General features: G+C 27.4%; 1 protein-coding gene across 1 annotated transcript; it reads left to right on the forward strand.

Moving 5' to 3' along the window:
• The first annotated feature begins 5,944 nt into the window (after window positions 1-5,944).
• On the forward strand, window positions 5,945-7,836 carry LOC126554318 (E3 SUMO-protein ligase ZBED1-like). Its single transcript, XM_050209398.1, has 5 exons — window positions 5,945-6,083; window positions 6,149-6,517; window positions 6,836-7,087; window positions 7,250-7,486; window positions 7,565-7,836. The coding sequence occupies exons 1-5, from the start codon at window positions 5,945-5,947 to the stop codon at window positions 7,834-7,836; spliced, it is 1,269 nt and encodes a 422-aa protein (XP_050065355.1).
• The last annotated feature ends 11,484 nt before the right edge of the window (window positions 7,837-19,320 follow it).

Here is a 19,320-nt window from a genome sequence, read left to right on the forward strand (position 1 = left end):
AATGACCTTGAACCTGTATCATAATTTGACGCTCAACCCCAGACACAACTTTTTGCTGATTTACAAACCCAATAACAACTGTTTTTAGTTTAGAAAATAAATTATTTCAAAATACTTAAAACGCTGATACTCGGTCCTAAACTCTGAAAATGGATTTTCTAAGACATTTTTTCAATTTCAGCTATTTCAGTTTTATTAGAGTTATTAAATAAATGAGGCATTATCTTATTTTTTAAATTGGATATAATTCCAGATGAGAATAATTCTGTTAACCCCTCAACTATTTCTTGCATTAGAGATTCAGTAACATTAGGTTTTGTGTATAAATTTGTTATGAATTGTAATGCACAATTCTTCACAATATCTTCAAAAGATTTATAAAAATAGTTAATTTTATTTATACCTATGACATCCTCAAAGTGTATACTACCATTACTAATATTTACAACTTCTTCAGACAAATTTAAGACAGGAGTAGTATCATCAGAAATAGGAATATCTGAAGTTTGACAATTATCATTAAAATAAAATTGATGGGTTACGTCAGTTATTGAATGAACTCTTTATAAATGTTGTCTAAATTTTTCTGAACCATCAAAGTCCCTAATACAGCCTTGTTGATTACATTTGTACATAGCATTTTTGCTCAGATTATGATAAATTTGAAAATGAAACATAAGTTGACTAATAGAAGAAAATACTGAAGAGCATATGAAACAAACAAACATTTTTATATTTTAAATTTATAAATGCTTAGATACTTAATAACTTTTAAATAAAATAAATTTAAATTTAAATATCAACTTAGGGTTAAGACTATAGGATTTAAAAATTTTGAAAAATTTAAATATAGCTAAGTACTAAATATATTTAATTTAATTAATTGTAGGTACTTCAAGTGATTGCATTTTGACAGATACTGTAGTATGATAGAAGTTTGTTTATCATACTCTGTGTTCAACTTAAATAAATGCTTTTGTATAATCAGCCATGAATCATAACATTCTTTAGGATAAATGCAATGGAACAAAAATATGATTTAAAACAAACCTCTAAAGCCTTAAGAGGACACTCAAAATGCCAACATTTTTGGTTTACACGAACATAACATGTGTGTATGGATTGGATATCCTCACCAACAAAAGTGATAAATGGCTGAATTGAAGATCCATATTGCGAATATCTGTCTTGCCTTTGTATCAAATCCTCTTGAAATTTTATCATGTTCTGAAAAAAATGTTCATTAACTAAATGGCATAATTTTTAATATAGTTAGAACACTAGCTAAAATTGTATTTTAAACTCACAGCCACATGTGTAGCAAACGCTGAGACTGATTCTGATAATGATGGTTTCCAAAATTTGGAGTTACTATTTTTTTTGTGTTTTGTAGGTACAAGGAATGGTATCAATAGTATTTTAATTATATTTGATGTTCTTGTATCTGAAAACAATTAACAAAAATAAGACATACATTTAGTTGTTAGTATTAAACATTTAAGTATAATGTTTTTAATTTTATTATATTTTTCTGAAAGGTGCATATTTTAATTTATTATTATTTTTTATTTATTTGTAATTATTATCTTAATTTTATTCCCTTATGTATTTGTTAAGAAAAATTAAATTTGAATAAGATACTATTCTTTTAAAAACTAGATAAGTACAGTTTTCTAAATATTGTTCTTTTAATTACTTAGGAATACTATGTTAATAATAATGTAATGTCCATTTTAGTGTCAATCTAAATATTTGGAGTGGAATAATAAATTAAATTAAAAAACTCACCTCCATTTAGGCAAGCAGTATCTAATTTGCATAGTAGAGCCTGAGCATTTTTATCTTTAATAGAGCTTCTTCGAATATCAATTAAGCGTTTTGAAAATGTTTCCCATGCATTCAAAAAGTCATTCCATTCTGAATACAAGGAATGAGTTTCAGGAAAAGCAATTTTGAAATCTTCAATAATCTAATAAAAAAATATTATATAAATATTAAATATTATTTTGAAATATTATTTAAAAATTAATTCATAACATATAAAATTAAAACAAATCTTACTAGATCATATCCTTTTGGGTCTTGCAAAATTGGCCAAGTCAAAAAAATATTTGATAAAAAACGGTCATGTGAATCTAAATTCTCTTTTCTTCTTATCTCATAAGTTAATGCCCAGTTTTGTTTTACTAATTGAAAATCAGCATTAAGTCCATCAGTCTCTAGCCATTTCTTTGCAGTACGTACTTCATCTGTAAATATACATTAATAAATTATACAACAGTACATACCTTACATATGTCTACTAGAATTTTTTACTTATATAGGTACTTGTATTATAAGATCTATGTCCGTTAATTGAAAATAAATCTTTAAATTTAATTAACTTACCAGATATAATAATGGGAGAGCTGCTAGTCACTATTTCTGCTAAATTTTTATTATATCTTTCAAACTTAATAGCTCCAATGGTTCTCAATCGCCGAGCAACATTCTTCCAGCGCTCAATAAGCTTTCCTTTAGCATGTGTTTGTTGATGCCCTTCCGATTTAGCTGGTATAAAATAAATGCTCTAAAAAATATGAGTAATTTATCATACAATACATTTCAATTATAATGCATTTTAATTATACATACCTTTTGTTCTTTTGGAAAAATATCAACAATTAAATCTGCAATTTTTCTAAAGTAAAAATCAGTTCCTCTGAAATAATTAATAATATAAGAATAGGTAGGTATATAAATATATGCATTAACTAAACAAATAAAAAAACATTAAAAAATATATTTGAAACTAAAATTATGACTGTACTTGCTATTATCCTGAAAAAGATGATTGATTAGTAGTTGAGTTAGTAAATTTTGTGAGTCATCAGAAAGAAACCCATCATTATTTTTAGAGTCAGCTAATACGTATCTTCCATCATTTGTGGTATGCAAAAGGTGTAACATAGTCTAAAGAAAATTACTATTATTGTATGAACTATAGTGATTAACAAAAGACAACAATTGAAATTATAATTTTACTTCAGTTGTCCAATCCATTGGACTATAAGATCCAAACTGGGATGCATGCTTTTTGCATTCGAATATGGAGAAAAAGTAGCTTTGACTGTAACTGTTGTGCCGAAGTTATTTCCTGATTATTTGGAATAGAATCATAAAATGCATTGATAATTTTTTGAGTTGAATTTATATTGTCCACAGTTAATGAGTCAAAGGGAAACTGGTAAAAATATAAAATACATTCCCAATTATTTTTTAAGCATATGACCATTAATTTGTATCTTTAAAAAGATTTCTTTCATCTACCAAATGTTAAGTTATATCATTATATGATGTTTAAGATTTATACCTTTTAATTATTACAAACTTCTGAATTATGTAGGTAGGTACCTCGTACCTACTTAGAATAATCTTATAACTTTTAATGACATTTTTTAGTAGTTAGATAAAATCATAAAACTGCAATAATTATTAATTGTTATAGATATTTTTGATATATCATATACCTACCTAGTGTTAATTAAAATTCTAAGCTATAACTCATATTGCATAAAAGGAATTAATACTAAATATTGTATCCGTTATTTCTTTTAACTTGAAATATTCTTATAATTAGAATAAGAATGTATATGCCTCGGTATATGCGCTTAGGATTCATAAATTATTAAATTATACATTTAAGGTAAGAATTTTTTAAAAGGAAAGCCGAAAGGTGGTAAAAATTAATTTTATAAAACAAAATATATTTGGTAGTACTAAGTAATAAGGTAGGTATTGATTAATTATGATAACATACTTGCTAAATATTACAATTTTAAATGATGTAGCATTAAAAAATAATTTAATAACTAGATTTATAATATTATTAATGTAATAATGAATAATGATATAGTATTAGGTACATACCTGATATTGGTCCATTTTCTTCAATCACTATTCACCAGAATGTTATAGTAATTATAAGACGTATAGTAGATCAACTTTGCTGAGATTTTAAAAGTACTACTTAAAATCGTAAAATCAAATAAATGTAAAATTAATTTTATGAATATACACTATACACTATACAGTGTCACAGTATACGCGACGGAGACAGCGGACGGATAATATAATATGAACAAAAACATATTGATATTATAATATAATATTAACATCAGTAGCGGCTCGTGAGTTAATATTCTGGGGAGACTTAAAATTATTTAACATAAACTACGTACAACAACGAACAAGAAAAAACCTGTTATTGAAAATCTAATAATATTTAGTTAATATTTTTAAGTTAATTTGATTTTTTTGTTCGTAAGTTAAAGTATTAAAACCACTATAAAAAAAAGTTATAGTTAATAATGTCTATTATATTGTCTTTTTGCATTTTTAAAATAATTAGAAATATAACAAATATCAAATGGAAGATAGTATAAAACCCTGTAGTAAACGTTGTTATAGTTATTAAATCATAAAATGCATTTAATTATGACAGCGACTAAGAACGGCGCGCGGTACGGCAATTAGCGATGCGCAAATAATATCGATATTGTCGACATGTCGATATTGTGGCCAAAAATATCGATATTTTTATGTCGATATTTGCCATTTGTAATTTTTGTAGTATCGATATATTATAGTTTGGTGAAAATAATTATATCGATATTTTTTGTCGATATTTGTGATTCAAAATAATATTTGTTATTGTTCTTCGATTCGTCGAATTTGGAGAATATTTATTTTTAGATCAATCGGTAAGTACGTAACAAGTATTTTTTTTTATTATTTTGCTGTCTGTCGAACATTGTAATTCACGTTATTTTCTTTTCAACGTTTATAGTTAACTATATCTTGTATATCTTGATAGTTATTTCATTTTTAATTATATCTTGTAAGTTATTTTGTACAATCGTACCTATTTTTGTATATTATAAGTGTAACGTACAACGTACTGCATTACTGCATTAGTTTACATTTGCCTCAGACTGTGTAGTATTATTTTTGTTTTTTACTTTTTAACATGAGCTCCAAGTCGAATACAATAAGTAAAAACCAATTGCTCATTAACTTCTCAAAGATAGATCAAGTAAGTTATAAATGCAATCTGTGTAGCAAGATATAAAAAACACCAAACGGAGGAGTGGGTAATTTGAGGGTGCATTATGCTACTCATACTCGAATTAATGATGTCAGCGGAAAAAGAAAAAGACAAATGCTAATAACCCCTCTTCCAAATGACGATGAACAGGACCCTGATAATCCAGGCGGAACTTCGGAAGAAACAGCTACGGTTTTTTTTGAATTATTTAATTTTATAACTACTAGATTTTTAAATCAAGTAGGTAATTTTAAATTGTATTTTTATTATTTATTATAGAAAACTAATCAACTTGAAAGAGTAAAAAAACAGTTGTTGATGCCAAACCTCATTAATAACATTATGTCGATAACTGGTATGTAATATAATATAATATTTTTTCTACTATTTACACATTAAATGCCATAATTTGCAGTTGTAAATGAAAAGTATAGATTAATTAATTTTAAAGTATTGTATATTATAGTTATTACTATAAAAAAAAAGGCTAGGTTAGTTAGAGAATGGTTGTTAATTATGAAATATGAATCATTTAATAATGAATTAATTAATAAAATGGCTAAAAGGTCAGAAAAATACAAAATACAAGAATTATTTTAATACCATGTGCTTAACACCTTTTATAATACAAACATTACAAACTCACATTTCTTATTATTACATTTAAATTTAGTTCCAGGTAGATCCAAAGAAGTAAACATCACAAATATTATTGTTTATTATATATGTAAAGAAAATGTTCCATTCAGTGTTGTTGAAAGTGAAGGTTTCAAAAAGATGGTAAAAACAATGTGCCCCCTATACAAGGTTCCAGGGAGAGATACCATAAGACGACAAATCAATTATTTATTTGAAATCATGGCCAATCGTTTTCGTGAAGAACTGGTAAATGTTGATCAGTTTTCTATAACATGTGATGTTTGGACTGAAACGATGACTATGAGAAGTTTTTTGGGTATAACAATACATTTTTTCAAAGATATTCAGATGCAATCAAGTAATTTTTATTTAAATAAATGTTAATATATATGTCATATAAATAATAACAAATAATATTTTTAGGAACAATCGGTACTGTTGAACTTTTTGAAAGCCACACTGGTGATTACCTTGGACAGATATTAAACAAAACTCTTGCAGAATGGAATATACCCAAAGAAAAAATAGCAGCTGTTATAACTGATAGTGGTGCAAATATAAAAAAAGCAATCACAGATTTATTTGGAATAAATAAGCATATTTCTTGTTTGGCACATACGGTGAACCTTATTGTAGAAAAGTCCATAGAAAAAACACAAATAGAAAATGCAATTACCAAAGAAAGAAAAGGCGGAGTTCCAGAATTAGTTGGAAAAGTGAGAGATATAGTTAAATACTTTAAAAAAAGTACTAAAGCAAGCGATGAGTTGAGAAAACGTCAAAAATTAGAAGGTACCTTACTTATCTTTATTATAGTTAAGTTACTTTTTATATTATAACTATTAATATTATAGGTGTAATATAAAGCTGGGAAAGTTATAAACAATATTTTTAACTACCTAGTTTTAGTTAAATTATCCTAAAAAATAACTAATTTATTTTATAGTATTCTTTTTATTTAACTAGTTGAGAAAAAATTTTGAAAAAAAGTAACTTGTCTCTTATCTTTTTACTATTACTGTCCAGAGCTTGTATAATATCATTTTTAATTTTATAATTTCATTGTTTCATATTATATTATTTCCATTTTGTAATTTGTAATTTTTTTAGGGACAAAAGAAGGAAAATATTTAAAACTAAAACTTGATGTACGTACCAGGTGGAACAGTGTATTCTATATGATTGAACGATTTCTGGAGTTGTCTAAACTTTTATCGGATATCCTTTTAACTAGAACAGAGACAGATGTACCAGAAATGGTCACTGCTAGAGAACTAAATTGTTTAAAAGAAATTTGTTCAATACTACAACCAATGGAAGTGCTTACAAGAGAACTGTCTGTTGAAAAGTATGTAATGTCAAGTAAAATAATACCCTTGATTTTTTGCATTGAAAGTCAAATTGAAAAACTACCTTCTACAAGTGACATGGCCAGAAAACTAAAAATAAAGTTATTAGAAGAGATTACTTATATATGTGGTAAAATAGAACAAACCAATTAATTGCCAATATGTACATTATTAGACCCCAGATTTAAGGATATGTATTTCAAAGATCCATTAGCAAATTCCAAAGCACAAGAAAAGATTCTTCGAATGATAAAGGCATCATCTGAAGTAACTTCAGACTTACCAAGAACAAATTCAACTTCCACAGAGCAAACAATAACACCAGAACCTAATTGTGACCAATTTGATCTTTGGAGTCCACACAAACGCCTACTTGAGGTACAAAATAAGAAATCAAGAACAGGATGTCAATGTAATAATAAATAAATATTTAACTAATAACTATGTTCCTTTGTTAAATATAATATTTATTTCATTATTTCATTTTCAGATAGAGATGAACTTCGTACATATTTGGAGGGTAATGCTATCCTTCGGAAAGATGACCCGATGATAGAATGGGAAAATACAAAAACTATCTATCCAGAACTTTATAAATTGGCAAGAAAATATTTATGTATATCTGCTACGTCTGTTCCATCTGAAAGACTTTTTAGCAAGGCGGGGGCAACAGTAAGCCAGTCAAGAAATAGACTTCTGGGATCAACATTATCTAAGCTTTTATTCCTGCAGTCATTAGATGAAGAGTATTGGACACTTTAATTTTTTATGTATATGTTATGTTATTTACTCAGGTATTTTTTTTTTTTTGTTTTATGGAAAGAACTAAATCCTAAAGTTTCTACTATGACTGTGATTAGACTACCAACTCAAAGACTGAGTCTTGGTTGTTATTATTTTTAATATTATATTATTACACTATGTATTATGTACTTTAACATTATGTAAAATTTGTTAATCAAGATTTGATTCATTTGTCTATATTTATAATGTTGTTAATTGTTTTTCATTGAAAAAAGTTTTGTACTTTTAAATTAAAATAAAATAAAGTAAGATGAGAAAAATTGTTCAATATCATTTGAGTATAACATTATAACAATATTTTAATTTTTCAAAGATAAATGTCAAACACAATTAATGTACTTGGTATTTGAAATAACATTTCTTAAAATCAAAATGTATTATTTGCATTATCGATATATCGGTTTTATAGTTCAAAGAATATATTATATCGATATTTGCATTATCGATACATCGATATATCGATATATCGATTACTTACAAAAATTGCGCATCCCTAACGGCAATTATCGTCGTGAACCCAGTCTCAATAGAGTCTATAATACGCAGCTTATTCTCCCTGCCCCCTCCGGCCCTTCATCAAACCGGCCGTACCATTTTACATGTTATGATTGAAACTGTCGGGCGCAGTTTCACTGTAACGGCGACCGTCACCGTCATCGATAAAACTAAAATAGCATTTCTATAAAATAACTATTTAAAGGTTTTAGACTTGGTTGCTTTCAATTTATAATAATAAACAAGAAACGATATCTATATATATAAAAATTTCGTGTCACGATGTATGTTCGCGATAAACTCCGAAACTACTGAACGGATTTTGATAAAATTTGGTAACCATTATAATATGGTCCAATTAAAATATAGAATAGTTTTTTTTCAATATTTATTATTAATAATATGTGCTCAAACAGGAATATTGAGATTTACGATAGAATTTTTGTTTATAAATGGTTGCTATAGGGGTTATAAGATTTGAGAATAATATTTATTTATTTGTGGTTGCTATGGTAATATATAAAATTAATATAATGAATTACGGATTTTGATAAAATTTGGTAACCATTTAATAATATGGTAAAACTTAAAAGATAGAATAATTTTTTTCAATATTTATTATTAATATATGTGGCGAGCGCCGATAATATTCTGGAACTGATGATTCGTTGTCACAGTAAATTTCAAATTCACAGCAATAGACTAACATAACAAGTTATACTAAGTTTTATTGTTTTACCAACAGGCAACAATACAAAAACCACAAGATGGCACATTATTGTATTTTACCCACTGTAGTAAAAAAAAAAATGACATAACTTTGAAACTTAAGTGTTAGAAATTATAAAATTCTTATACACATCTCGCGGGGTCCTCAATCTACCACGTGTGGATTGCCTACATGATAATATACTGCTCTCATAATCATAAGAGAGTCTCACGGCAACGGTAAGCAGAATGACTATAATATTATGACTTGAGTAACTCACTGACTGATAAACGTAGAGCCTGAACAATGATAGATCGATGCTTACAATTTACACGGTACATTCGTAAAATCGTATCACAATTTAGTGTGTAATAAGAAAGCATTTTACAAAATTCGCATATTAAAGTGGTGCTTTCACAAGATTTTTGAGAATTAAAACAGTCAATGAAAATGTCTAAGTTTTGAACACCGTTAAACCGAATAGTAAATAACAAATTAATCAAAATTCGAATCATATTATATAGAATTTGCATTTTAACGGGCAACGAAGTGCACTGGGTCAGCTAGTAAATATATAATATTATATTTTCAATTCGAATAAAAATATTTTTATGCATTATTATTTTAATTAATTATTATTTACAAGTAACTGGGTTTTTTTAAGGGGGAGACTCAGTCTCAAAGTCTCCCCTGACGAGCCGCCCCTGATTAACATATTATAATATCTGTGGCGGTGTCAGATTGGGATTGGGATTCCCGTGTAGATATTTAGATATAATCTTTTAAAAATAGAAACTAAATATTTTTAACTGGTGTTATAATAACATTATTTTTCTTAAATTAACACCGATGAACAGTTGACTTAGGAAATAGTAATGTAACTTAAAACAACATTATATAAATATTGTCAAAGCTATGCCTAATAATTGCTAGAATAAATACATGTGTAGTTAAATTGATTTATTTAGTTTCAAATTAAATCTTTATTATAGTTTATTTAAACATTTATCCTATAGTTAACATTTATTGTAGAATATACAATTAATAGTGTTAAAATAAGAATAAAACATCTATAAGTTAACATTTTTAACCTATACATCGATATTGGTGTTAAATCAAATCCCATATTTCTATGTGTGTATAATACTTTTAACTACTGAAACATTAATATTTTTTTTTTAAATAAATACTTCTGGTGTACAGGTATTAGTGAAACTTATAGTTTTATCACACTCTAAATTGTGATTTAAATGGGCAAATATTGTTTTTCCAGGATGTGTATGAATTCCCCACATGGATCCTGGAAAAACAATTGTGGCTGCCAGTTCGTGTATCGTTTTTATGTTAAATTCCATCAAATATTCAGTATTAAACACATCTACATTTTGTGATTCTGATGTATTTAACATTTCTGAATCAAAAACTACTAAGTCCTTAGGAGGAGTATCATTATTAATTGTTTTTTTTTTCATTTTTTTTTCAGAATTTTGTGATCTTAATTTTGGTGCTGGACGTTTTGCTATACTTTTGGTTAAATACTTTGGAAGACCTGGAAAAATTGTTGGAATCGCCTCTGATTTTAAAATTGGAGTAGTTCTTTGTAATTTTTCTATTACACCTTCACTTAGTTTAAATTCGTCATATTTAATGATGCTGTCCGGGTCAAAATGTAGAGAACATACATGGTCTTTTTTGGTTAATTTTCTATCACCTCGAGGAATACTTTTATTCCACACTTCTCGAGTTTTATCATCCTAAATTATGATTTATAATTTATATTAAATGATTTATCCTTTAAAATAATAGTGTAATTTATTGGTATATTAATATTATATATTATAAATGGAAATCTCTATGAATTCAATTATAAAAGTGTAAGTAATAATATAGCAACACACACATCTTTAGAAGGACCAATAAATTATCAACTTGAAAAATAAATAAAATTTAAATACTTTGGGTGTGAACTAAATAATGTTGGTTTTTTTCATTACTATTTTAATTTTTTTGACTCGCTAGCATAACCTATTTTACACCCTGGTACATAACACTTTTTTGGCATTGTTAAATTATTTTTATTTTTACAACTGTGAACTGAATATAACAAGGTTTCAAACTTTTATGTGTTTAAAATCATCAAAGTTGGGTAAATTATCTTATCTAAACCATGAATCATGATCATTCAATTGCTTTATAACTAATTTTATTACTGGTATTTACAATATAATAAACTAATATTAGAAATTGTATTTATTTAAATTAATGTTCAATAACAGCATTGATATCTATTTAACATTATATGATTGATACAATAATCTTAGCTTGTATTACATCTATAAAATAATAATATATTCCATTATTTTAATTCATATTATAAACATTATATTTAATATTATATATATTTAACATTATATTTATACATTTAAATATATTTTCAAATATTTTATAATATTTTTTTGTATAACTTAAAATAAAATAGGCCTCCGGGCGAATAGTGGCGTACTCTGTTGAGAGATTTCCGAACTCCTGGTTTGCCGTACATTTTGGCATCCATTTTTTTACATTGTGAGATAGGGAAGTGGTGTCACCTTATCTTCTCTACATCGTGCCTTCACCATATTATAATATGATATTTGATTTTAAAAAAAACTATGAACGAAACTATGAACATGAACTATGAACATATGATGTATTTGTTTCATGTCACGTTCAGGACTTGGTGATTAATGATTATTAGTTACAATAAATTAAATCAATAACTGGAAGTTTTCTTTATTTAATTATTGGTGACCTATACCTTACAACAAAGTAGAGACTGGAGAGATTGAAAGAGTGGTGCGTTACATAAAACGATAATGATAGTAATAATAATCTGATATCACATTAGTTCTTTTTTTTAATTAATTAATTTTATCATTATAAACCGACTGTTTACAATAAATCCTTATTCAGGGCCGTCCTTAGGGGGGGCGAGCAGGGCCCAGGCACTGGGCATCGCGCTTTTTGCTTAAATTTGGGGCCTCGCGTTCAAAAAAAAAATTGTAAAATTGATGTAAAACAATTTTTATAGTATTTAAATTATTGAATGTTTTATATAATATAGTAAATATCAAACATGATACCAAAATAATGAAATAAGTTCAACGTAAAAATATCGAAATATCTAATAATAATATTATCGTTATCGCAACCATATATATTATAATATAGTTGTATAAATATGTCTATGATCGCAACACATTAGTCATGGTGATGCGGGTAGGGGGTCACCGACTGACTTTTTTGTCTAGTTAATAATAGATTTAAAACGCTAGTATTTTAAACTGGAATTAGTGCTCGTCCAAAAATATTGATAAATGATAATTGTAAATAATATTTATCGAGCAAAATAGTAAACTGATATTATTAGTTGTAGTAGTGTTTAATCGTTTAGTGTGTAACGTGTGTTCGTTTGCTCTTGATATCGGGTCTGGCTAATACAATAATATAATAATGAGTGATCGATTACGTGATAAATATCGAACATTTAAAAGTGGCGCAGAAAAACGAAAACTTAAAATTACTAAAGAACATCAACATGAACGCCAAAAAAACTCTTTATTCAAGTTTTTTAAAAAAGACCAAAATTACAGTACAGCCGGGAGTAGTCAAATTGAAAGTCAAATAAATAAGAACTTTCAATTAAGTGATAGTGATGATAATATTAATTCTGAAAAAGTTCAATCCAGTGATAGTGATGATGGTGAATATGAAAACATTAAACTAAATTACAATTTACAACCGAAAGAAGACATCGAGATCAGAGAAGTACCTGAAGAAGAAAACTGCGACAACGAAGATCCAGGTAACTGACCACAAAATATTAATGATATATTACGAATTTATTTTGTTAAAAATCCACCTTCAAAAATTATAAATTTTAATTTTCCATCAAACGATGAAGGTCGTAAATTTAGCGTTAAACATTATGATCGAATTATGGCTAACGGTGAAAATGTGATTAGAAATTGGCTTTTGTACTCTAAATCGTTAAATAGAGTATTTTGCATGTATTGTCGTTTATTCCTGTCCAAATCTATATCATCTTTGGCATCAATAGGATTTTCAAATTGGAAACAGATTAGTGAACGTTTAAAAGAACATGAATTATCTATTCCACATACTACAGCTCAAGGAAAAAATGGATACATTACGTATGAGACTTGATCTTCATAAAACTGTAGATAATAAATACAAGATAATTTAAATGTTGAAAAAGAACGTTGGCGTAGTATTCTTAAACGAATTATTGCATGTATAGAATTTTAGCAGAACATAATGACGCTTTTCTGTGGTACAAATTCTAAATTATTTACAGCAAATAATGGTAAATTTTTAGGACTAATACAATGATTGCAAAATTTGATATAATTATGGCCGATCATTTGAGACACGTATGTAATGACGAAATACATAATCATTATTTAGGACTAGGACCAAAATGAACTTATAAAGTATCTCTGCTATTAATTAATAATAAATCGCATTAAACAGAGTAAGTAAATACTTACGATTTTATTAGATGGAACACCCGATAAAAGTCATAAGGAGCAGCTTACATTTCTTATACGTATTGTAGAAATTTCGAAAAATTTGAAGTATGAAATAAATGAATGTTTATATTATGCTTTATACATACTTCAAAAAAAATCTGTTTAAATTTAACTGAGGAAATAAAACAACAATTAAAATTAATGAACCTAGACTTGAAAAATTGCCGTGGCCAAGCATATGATAATGGGGCAAATATAATAGGCCGCAAACAGGGAGTACAATCACGAATTATTTCAGAGAACCCTAGAGCTTTTTTTGTACCTTGCACTGCTCACAGCCTTAACTTACTTCTCGGAGATATGGCATCGTCTGTACAGGCTGCTATGACATTTTTTGGCGTTATTCAACGAATTTATACAATTTTTAGAGCTTCTACTGAAAGATGGACTATTCTTTTAAAATACGTTTCAGATTTTACTTTAAAACCAATATCTCGGGAAATTTGGGAATCTCGGATCGAATCAATTAAACCCATTCGTTTTCAATTATGCCAAGTACACGATGCTTTAGTAGAAGTCAGTGAATTAACAAAAGATCCTAAAATAAAAAGTGAAAGTTCGTCTTTGGCAAATTATGAATTTTCTTATGATTTTATTTTAAGTGTTGTTATTTGGTATGAACTACTATCTGCTATTAATAAAGTTAGTAAGAGTCTTCAGAGCGAAAGTATGGAATTGAATAATGCTGTTCAGTTATTAAGTGGTCTTAAAGATTTTTTTACTAATTTTAGAGAAAAAAGGGGTTTCAGTTATCAAAAAAAACTGCACAAAAATTATGTGAAGACATTGGAACTCCAGCAATTTTTAAACAATCTAGAATTCTAAAAAAAAGTAAGCAGTTTGGTTATGAAAGTAATGATACACGTACATCGTACGTCGTATCAATTAACCAACGCTTTGAGCAATTATCTCATCATTCAGAAAATTTTGGATTCTTATATAATATTGAAAATTTGAAGTTATTTGAAGATGAAACATTACGAAAACATTGTATGGATTTAGAAATATTATTAAAGGATGGTGAAAATTGTGATTTAAGTGGAATTGAACTTTTTGACGAGTTAAAAATATTTTGTAGAATTTTGAACAAACCAAAGACATCTATTGAGTGTCTTAATTTAATAGAATCAACATGTAGTTCATTTCCGAACATATCTATTGCATTAAGAATATTATTAACTCTTCCAATAACTACTGCAAGTGCTGAGAGAAGCTTCTCAAAGCTAAAAATCATTAAGAACTATTTGAGAACAACAATGTTGCAAGATCGACTTTCTGATTTAGCGATTATTTCAATAGAACGAGATTTATGTGAAAATATAGACTATAACGATATTATTGAAAAGTTTGCAGAAATAAAAGCCAGAAAAATTAATTTTTAAATGTAAAACGGTTTTTTATTGTATTTTTAGTATTTTTATTTATCTGTTTATTGAAAATGTATTTTAATATTTTATTTTATTTTTTTGTATTTTATTAAATTAAAGCAAATTTGTATGAATATCAAAAGTTAATGATTTATAGGTGATTAAATAAAAAAAACATGTATTTAATTCTACTGCACAATTATTTTATTTTATTTATAATATTTTATAAAAAAAACTCTCATTTTAAATTTTAATAAATGAGCTTTGTAGGATATAAGATATTAATGTCTTTATATGGTTATAGTATATATATACTCGTATAGTAGCAAAACAGTGTTACAAAAATTTTCGCCCTGGGCCTCGCAAATCCTAAGGACGGCTCTGTCCTTATTATTAACCTTTCTATTTTCTCCTTCCTTACATAATCCCTCACTAATATTATCATTCCATGTCTTTAAGCCATTTAGAATTCCTTTTTATAAAACAGTTCCATCCGATAACTTGACTATAACTTCTTGATGTCTTAGATTTTCCTAGGTCCTCTGCCTTATTCTATGTCCCATTGTACCACACATACATATATTTAGCATTACTTAATTTATTCTGATATTTTTCTGTAGAGTTTACATTATATTGTTTCTCATGTCTTTCTCTGTTCAACACAAATTGATTCAATATTTTTTTTTTATCAAATATCTCAGGTTCTAATAACACTGCACTAACTAGTATGTTAGTTTTCAATCTATGATTCAGTAATAACTGAGTTGGAGATAGATAATTTGATGCTTTCAAGTGAACTGTTTCTATATTATAGTAAGCTATACCACAACTTATTCTCATCATACTTAATATTTTTAAACATCTTTTAAAAATACCCATTGATTTTTCTCAATTATTCCGTTACTTTGACTCATAAAGAAACATTTAATATCATTATCCAAACAAAACATTTTGAATTCTAAAGAATTAAATGGTACATTATCAGATATAATATCATTCGGTATTCCATGTCTAGAAAATAGTTTCTTCAGTTCTTTAAGAACTGTGCCTTCATTTTTAGAATTTTTTTTAATTGATTCAAACCACTTGGAATAGGTTAGGTTACAGACTACTATTCTAAGTGGTTTGAATCAATTAAAGAAAATTCTAAAAATGAAGGCACAGATATTAAAGAACTGAAGAAACTATTTTCTAGACATGGAATACCGAATGATATTATATCTGATAATGTACCATTTAATTCTTTAGAATTCAAAATGTTTTGTTTAGATAATAATATTGGGTCTAGGACATTTCGCCGCGACCGTTTCGCCGCAGCCGTTTCACCGCGAAAAAAATCTCCCCACGATATATCTCATTAAATATTAGTATAGAACAACGCTAAGAACTTTGCAATAACTTTGATATGTTCCTCAATTGAAATCAAGTACATTTTATTACCCCTATAGTCTCACACTTGAATTTGCAGCTTTAATTTCCGTTTATGCATAAGCAGCCATGCGCTTTGGGGCAGAAGACTTTTTAAAGTGCATTTAATAGGCGTAAATAGTACTTAAAGTTAGGGGGGGATAGATTAAAATGTTTTATAGCAAATATATTTTAATTAAATTGTTATTTATTATTTCTAATGGTGTTAAAGTGTTTACAACTGACTTGAATGATTATACGATTATACTATTTTATATTGTATTAGACAAAAATAAAGTTAATACTAATATGTTATATGTTTATAATAAGCACATATACAATTACCCAACAATTCTGGGGGGCTGAAGCCCCTCCGAGCTACGCTTATGAATTGTGCATAATATGAACAAAGTCTTGAAAAACAACACTTTTGGAAAGAAAAAATAACAACATAATAATATATTGTATGTACGATCTATGTTTACGGCTTAATATTATGTATTTATGTAATAAGAACTATGAAACTATTACAGGTTTAATTTTCGTTTTTATTTTTCAGTATGAAAAAAAAAATTTGGAAAACCTATTATTTTCTAGGTAATACAAATTAATATTCTAAAATTTAGAATCTAAATGGAATCTAAATTATCACTGTTAAACCATTGTTTAGAACATAATTAATTAAGTATACGTATTTAATAATAAATTGATTAATGCATAGTGGCATAGAAGACTTTTCTTCATACCAGCATTCAACATAGGTAAGTCGTGTGTTTTATGATTTATATTTGGTGACGAGATAACCCATTGACCGTGGTTGGAGCGTGATGGTATCATAATATATTACATAAATCATTATACGATAGGTAGGTACTTATAAATTATAAGTAAATTAACAAATAAAAACACAAAAAAGTTATAAGTAGTAAAAACTAAAAGTTGATGTCGAAAGTTAAAATAATCGCGTCGAACTCGAAACTACTATAATACAACAGAAACTATACTGTTATTTTTTCGACTTAATATAAATTATAATGTATAATTGTTCCTAGTTAATTTTTCCCACTACTTCATGTATTATTATTTATTTATTTACTATACATATTACATATACCTTTGAGATAATTATTTTGTATTGTCGATTATACTATGTTCAAGCATCTCTTTCCCATTGGGCACTTTGGGCACGTGCCCAGGGCCCTGCGATCGATGGGGCCCACTATCTCCGGCAAAATCACCAACCGATAATCGATATATATATTACCGATAAATAAACTTATTTAGAAAAAAATCAAAGAATAATCGCTAATAGTTATAATAATAATAATAATTGATATTTAGTAGTATTCTATTTTTATTCTATTTTATTTTTTAGCTATCGATAACGATAGGCGCCGCGCGTGTGTGCTATGACCCGCACCGCCGCACAGTCGCGTCGATCGTAATATCGTATAGACCAAGTTTGTCAGATAATATTATTATAATTTTGTTTTATTATTTTTTTATACTAGTTTACTCTGATACGCCACGATAAACATGCCTAATCCGATATTATTTTATGATTATTTTAAAAGCATTATATATTAATATACGTTATACAGTCCACATTCGATAAGCGTTTGTTTATTTTATAATTTTAGCGAGCTAACAATAATAATACAATTGATGTGGGTCAGTCGTCCGACTGCACACACAATTTATATATTGTATATATTTACAAAAAATCAGACACAAGATACGTCTAGTCGGGTCAATAAGAATTAATTAGATAACGAAAGTTGTTACGTACTATAATATTATTATATACCTATATAATATATATTATAATACAAAAACAAATCATTTATTAATAATTTATATGGTCGCCCGTCGCTGCTCACGTATATTTTCGATTATCAACATCTAATCTAGTCGTTGAATAACCGCCATGTGCGCGTGTGCCCGAGTATTTTAATTCAATTTTTGTTACGTATGTTTTCATATCTAAATTCAATTTTAAAAATATTGAAGTAAGAACGTTATAAATACCGAAGCGAAGTATAAAATGTCGAAACGATTATATCCTAGTGGATCTGAAAAAAGGAAAAAAGCTGCACACCAGAAATAACTTATTGAAAAATTACCAAAAGAGAAACTTCTATAAGTAACCATCAATTAACAAATCCTCCACCTGATGAGTCGTGTAGACCACAAATTACGGTAAGTTCAAAATCCTCATATTCTACCCTAACTTCTATTAATCTCGGAAAAGACATCGAATCACTCGAATCAGATAATGCAGTATGTGACCGTCTTTGTGATGAAAAAGCAACAACTTCGTTGACTTCACCAACAACAGTAATTATATCAGTTAAACCACAACAATTTTCCGACCCAGAACATATATCACACGACCCCGCTTATTATTTTCACGAAAATTTAACTGAAACAAATCGAGAATTGTTGATTTGTAAAGGACCTGCGTATTTTCAAAATAAACATTATGACTTTTCCGAGTCATCTAGAACTTACAAAGAAGCAAATGGTAATACATCAATAACTAGGTATTTCAACAAAGCATTATTTATTCGTAAATTAAAAAACAACGAAAGTGTCGAAAGAAAATGGTTGTTGTATTCGCCTTCGAAAAAATCAGTATTTTGTTTTTCATGTTGCTTATTTAATTCTTCTGATATAAACCTATGCTCTCCAAGTAGGTGTAATGATTGGAAGCACATTAATAGTATAATTTTATCACATGAAAATAGCTCAGCACATGGTCAATCTATGATGACATATCTGGCACGAAGTAAAGTGGTTAGTAGAGTAGATACAGATTTATTATCTCAACGTAATAAAGAAGTGAATTACAGGAGAAATGTACTTGAACGGA

Source organism: Aphis gossypii, unplaced genomic scaffold (assembly GCF_020184175.1).
Source record: "Aphis gossypii isolate Hap1 unplaced genomic scaffold, ASM2018417v2 Contig00464, whole genome shotgun sequence".
NCBI lineage: Eukaryota > Metazoa > Arthropoda > Insecta > Hemiptera > Aphididae > Aphis > Aphis gossypii.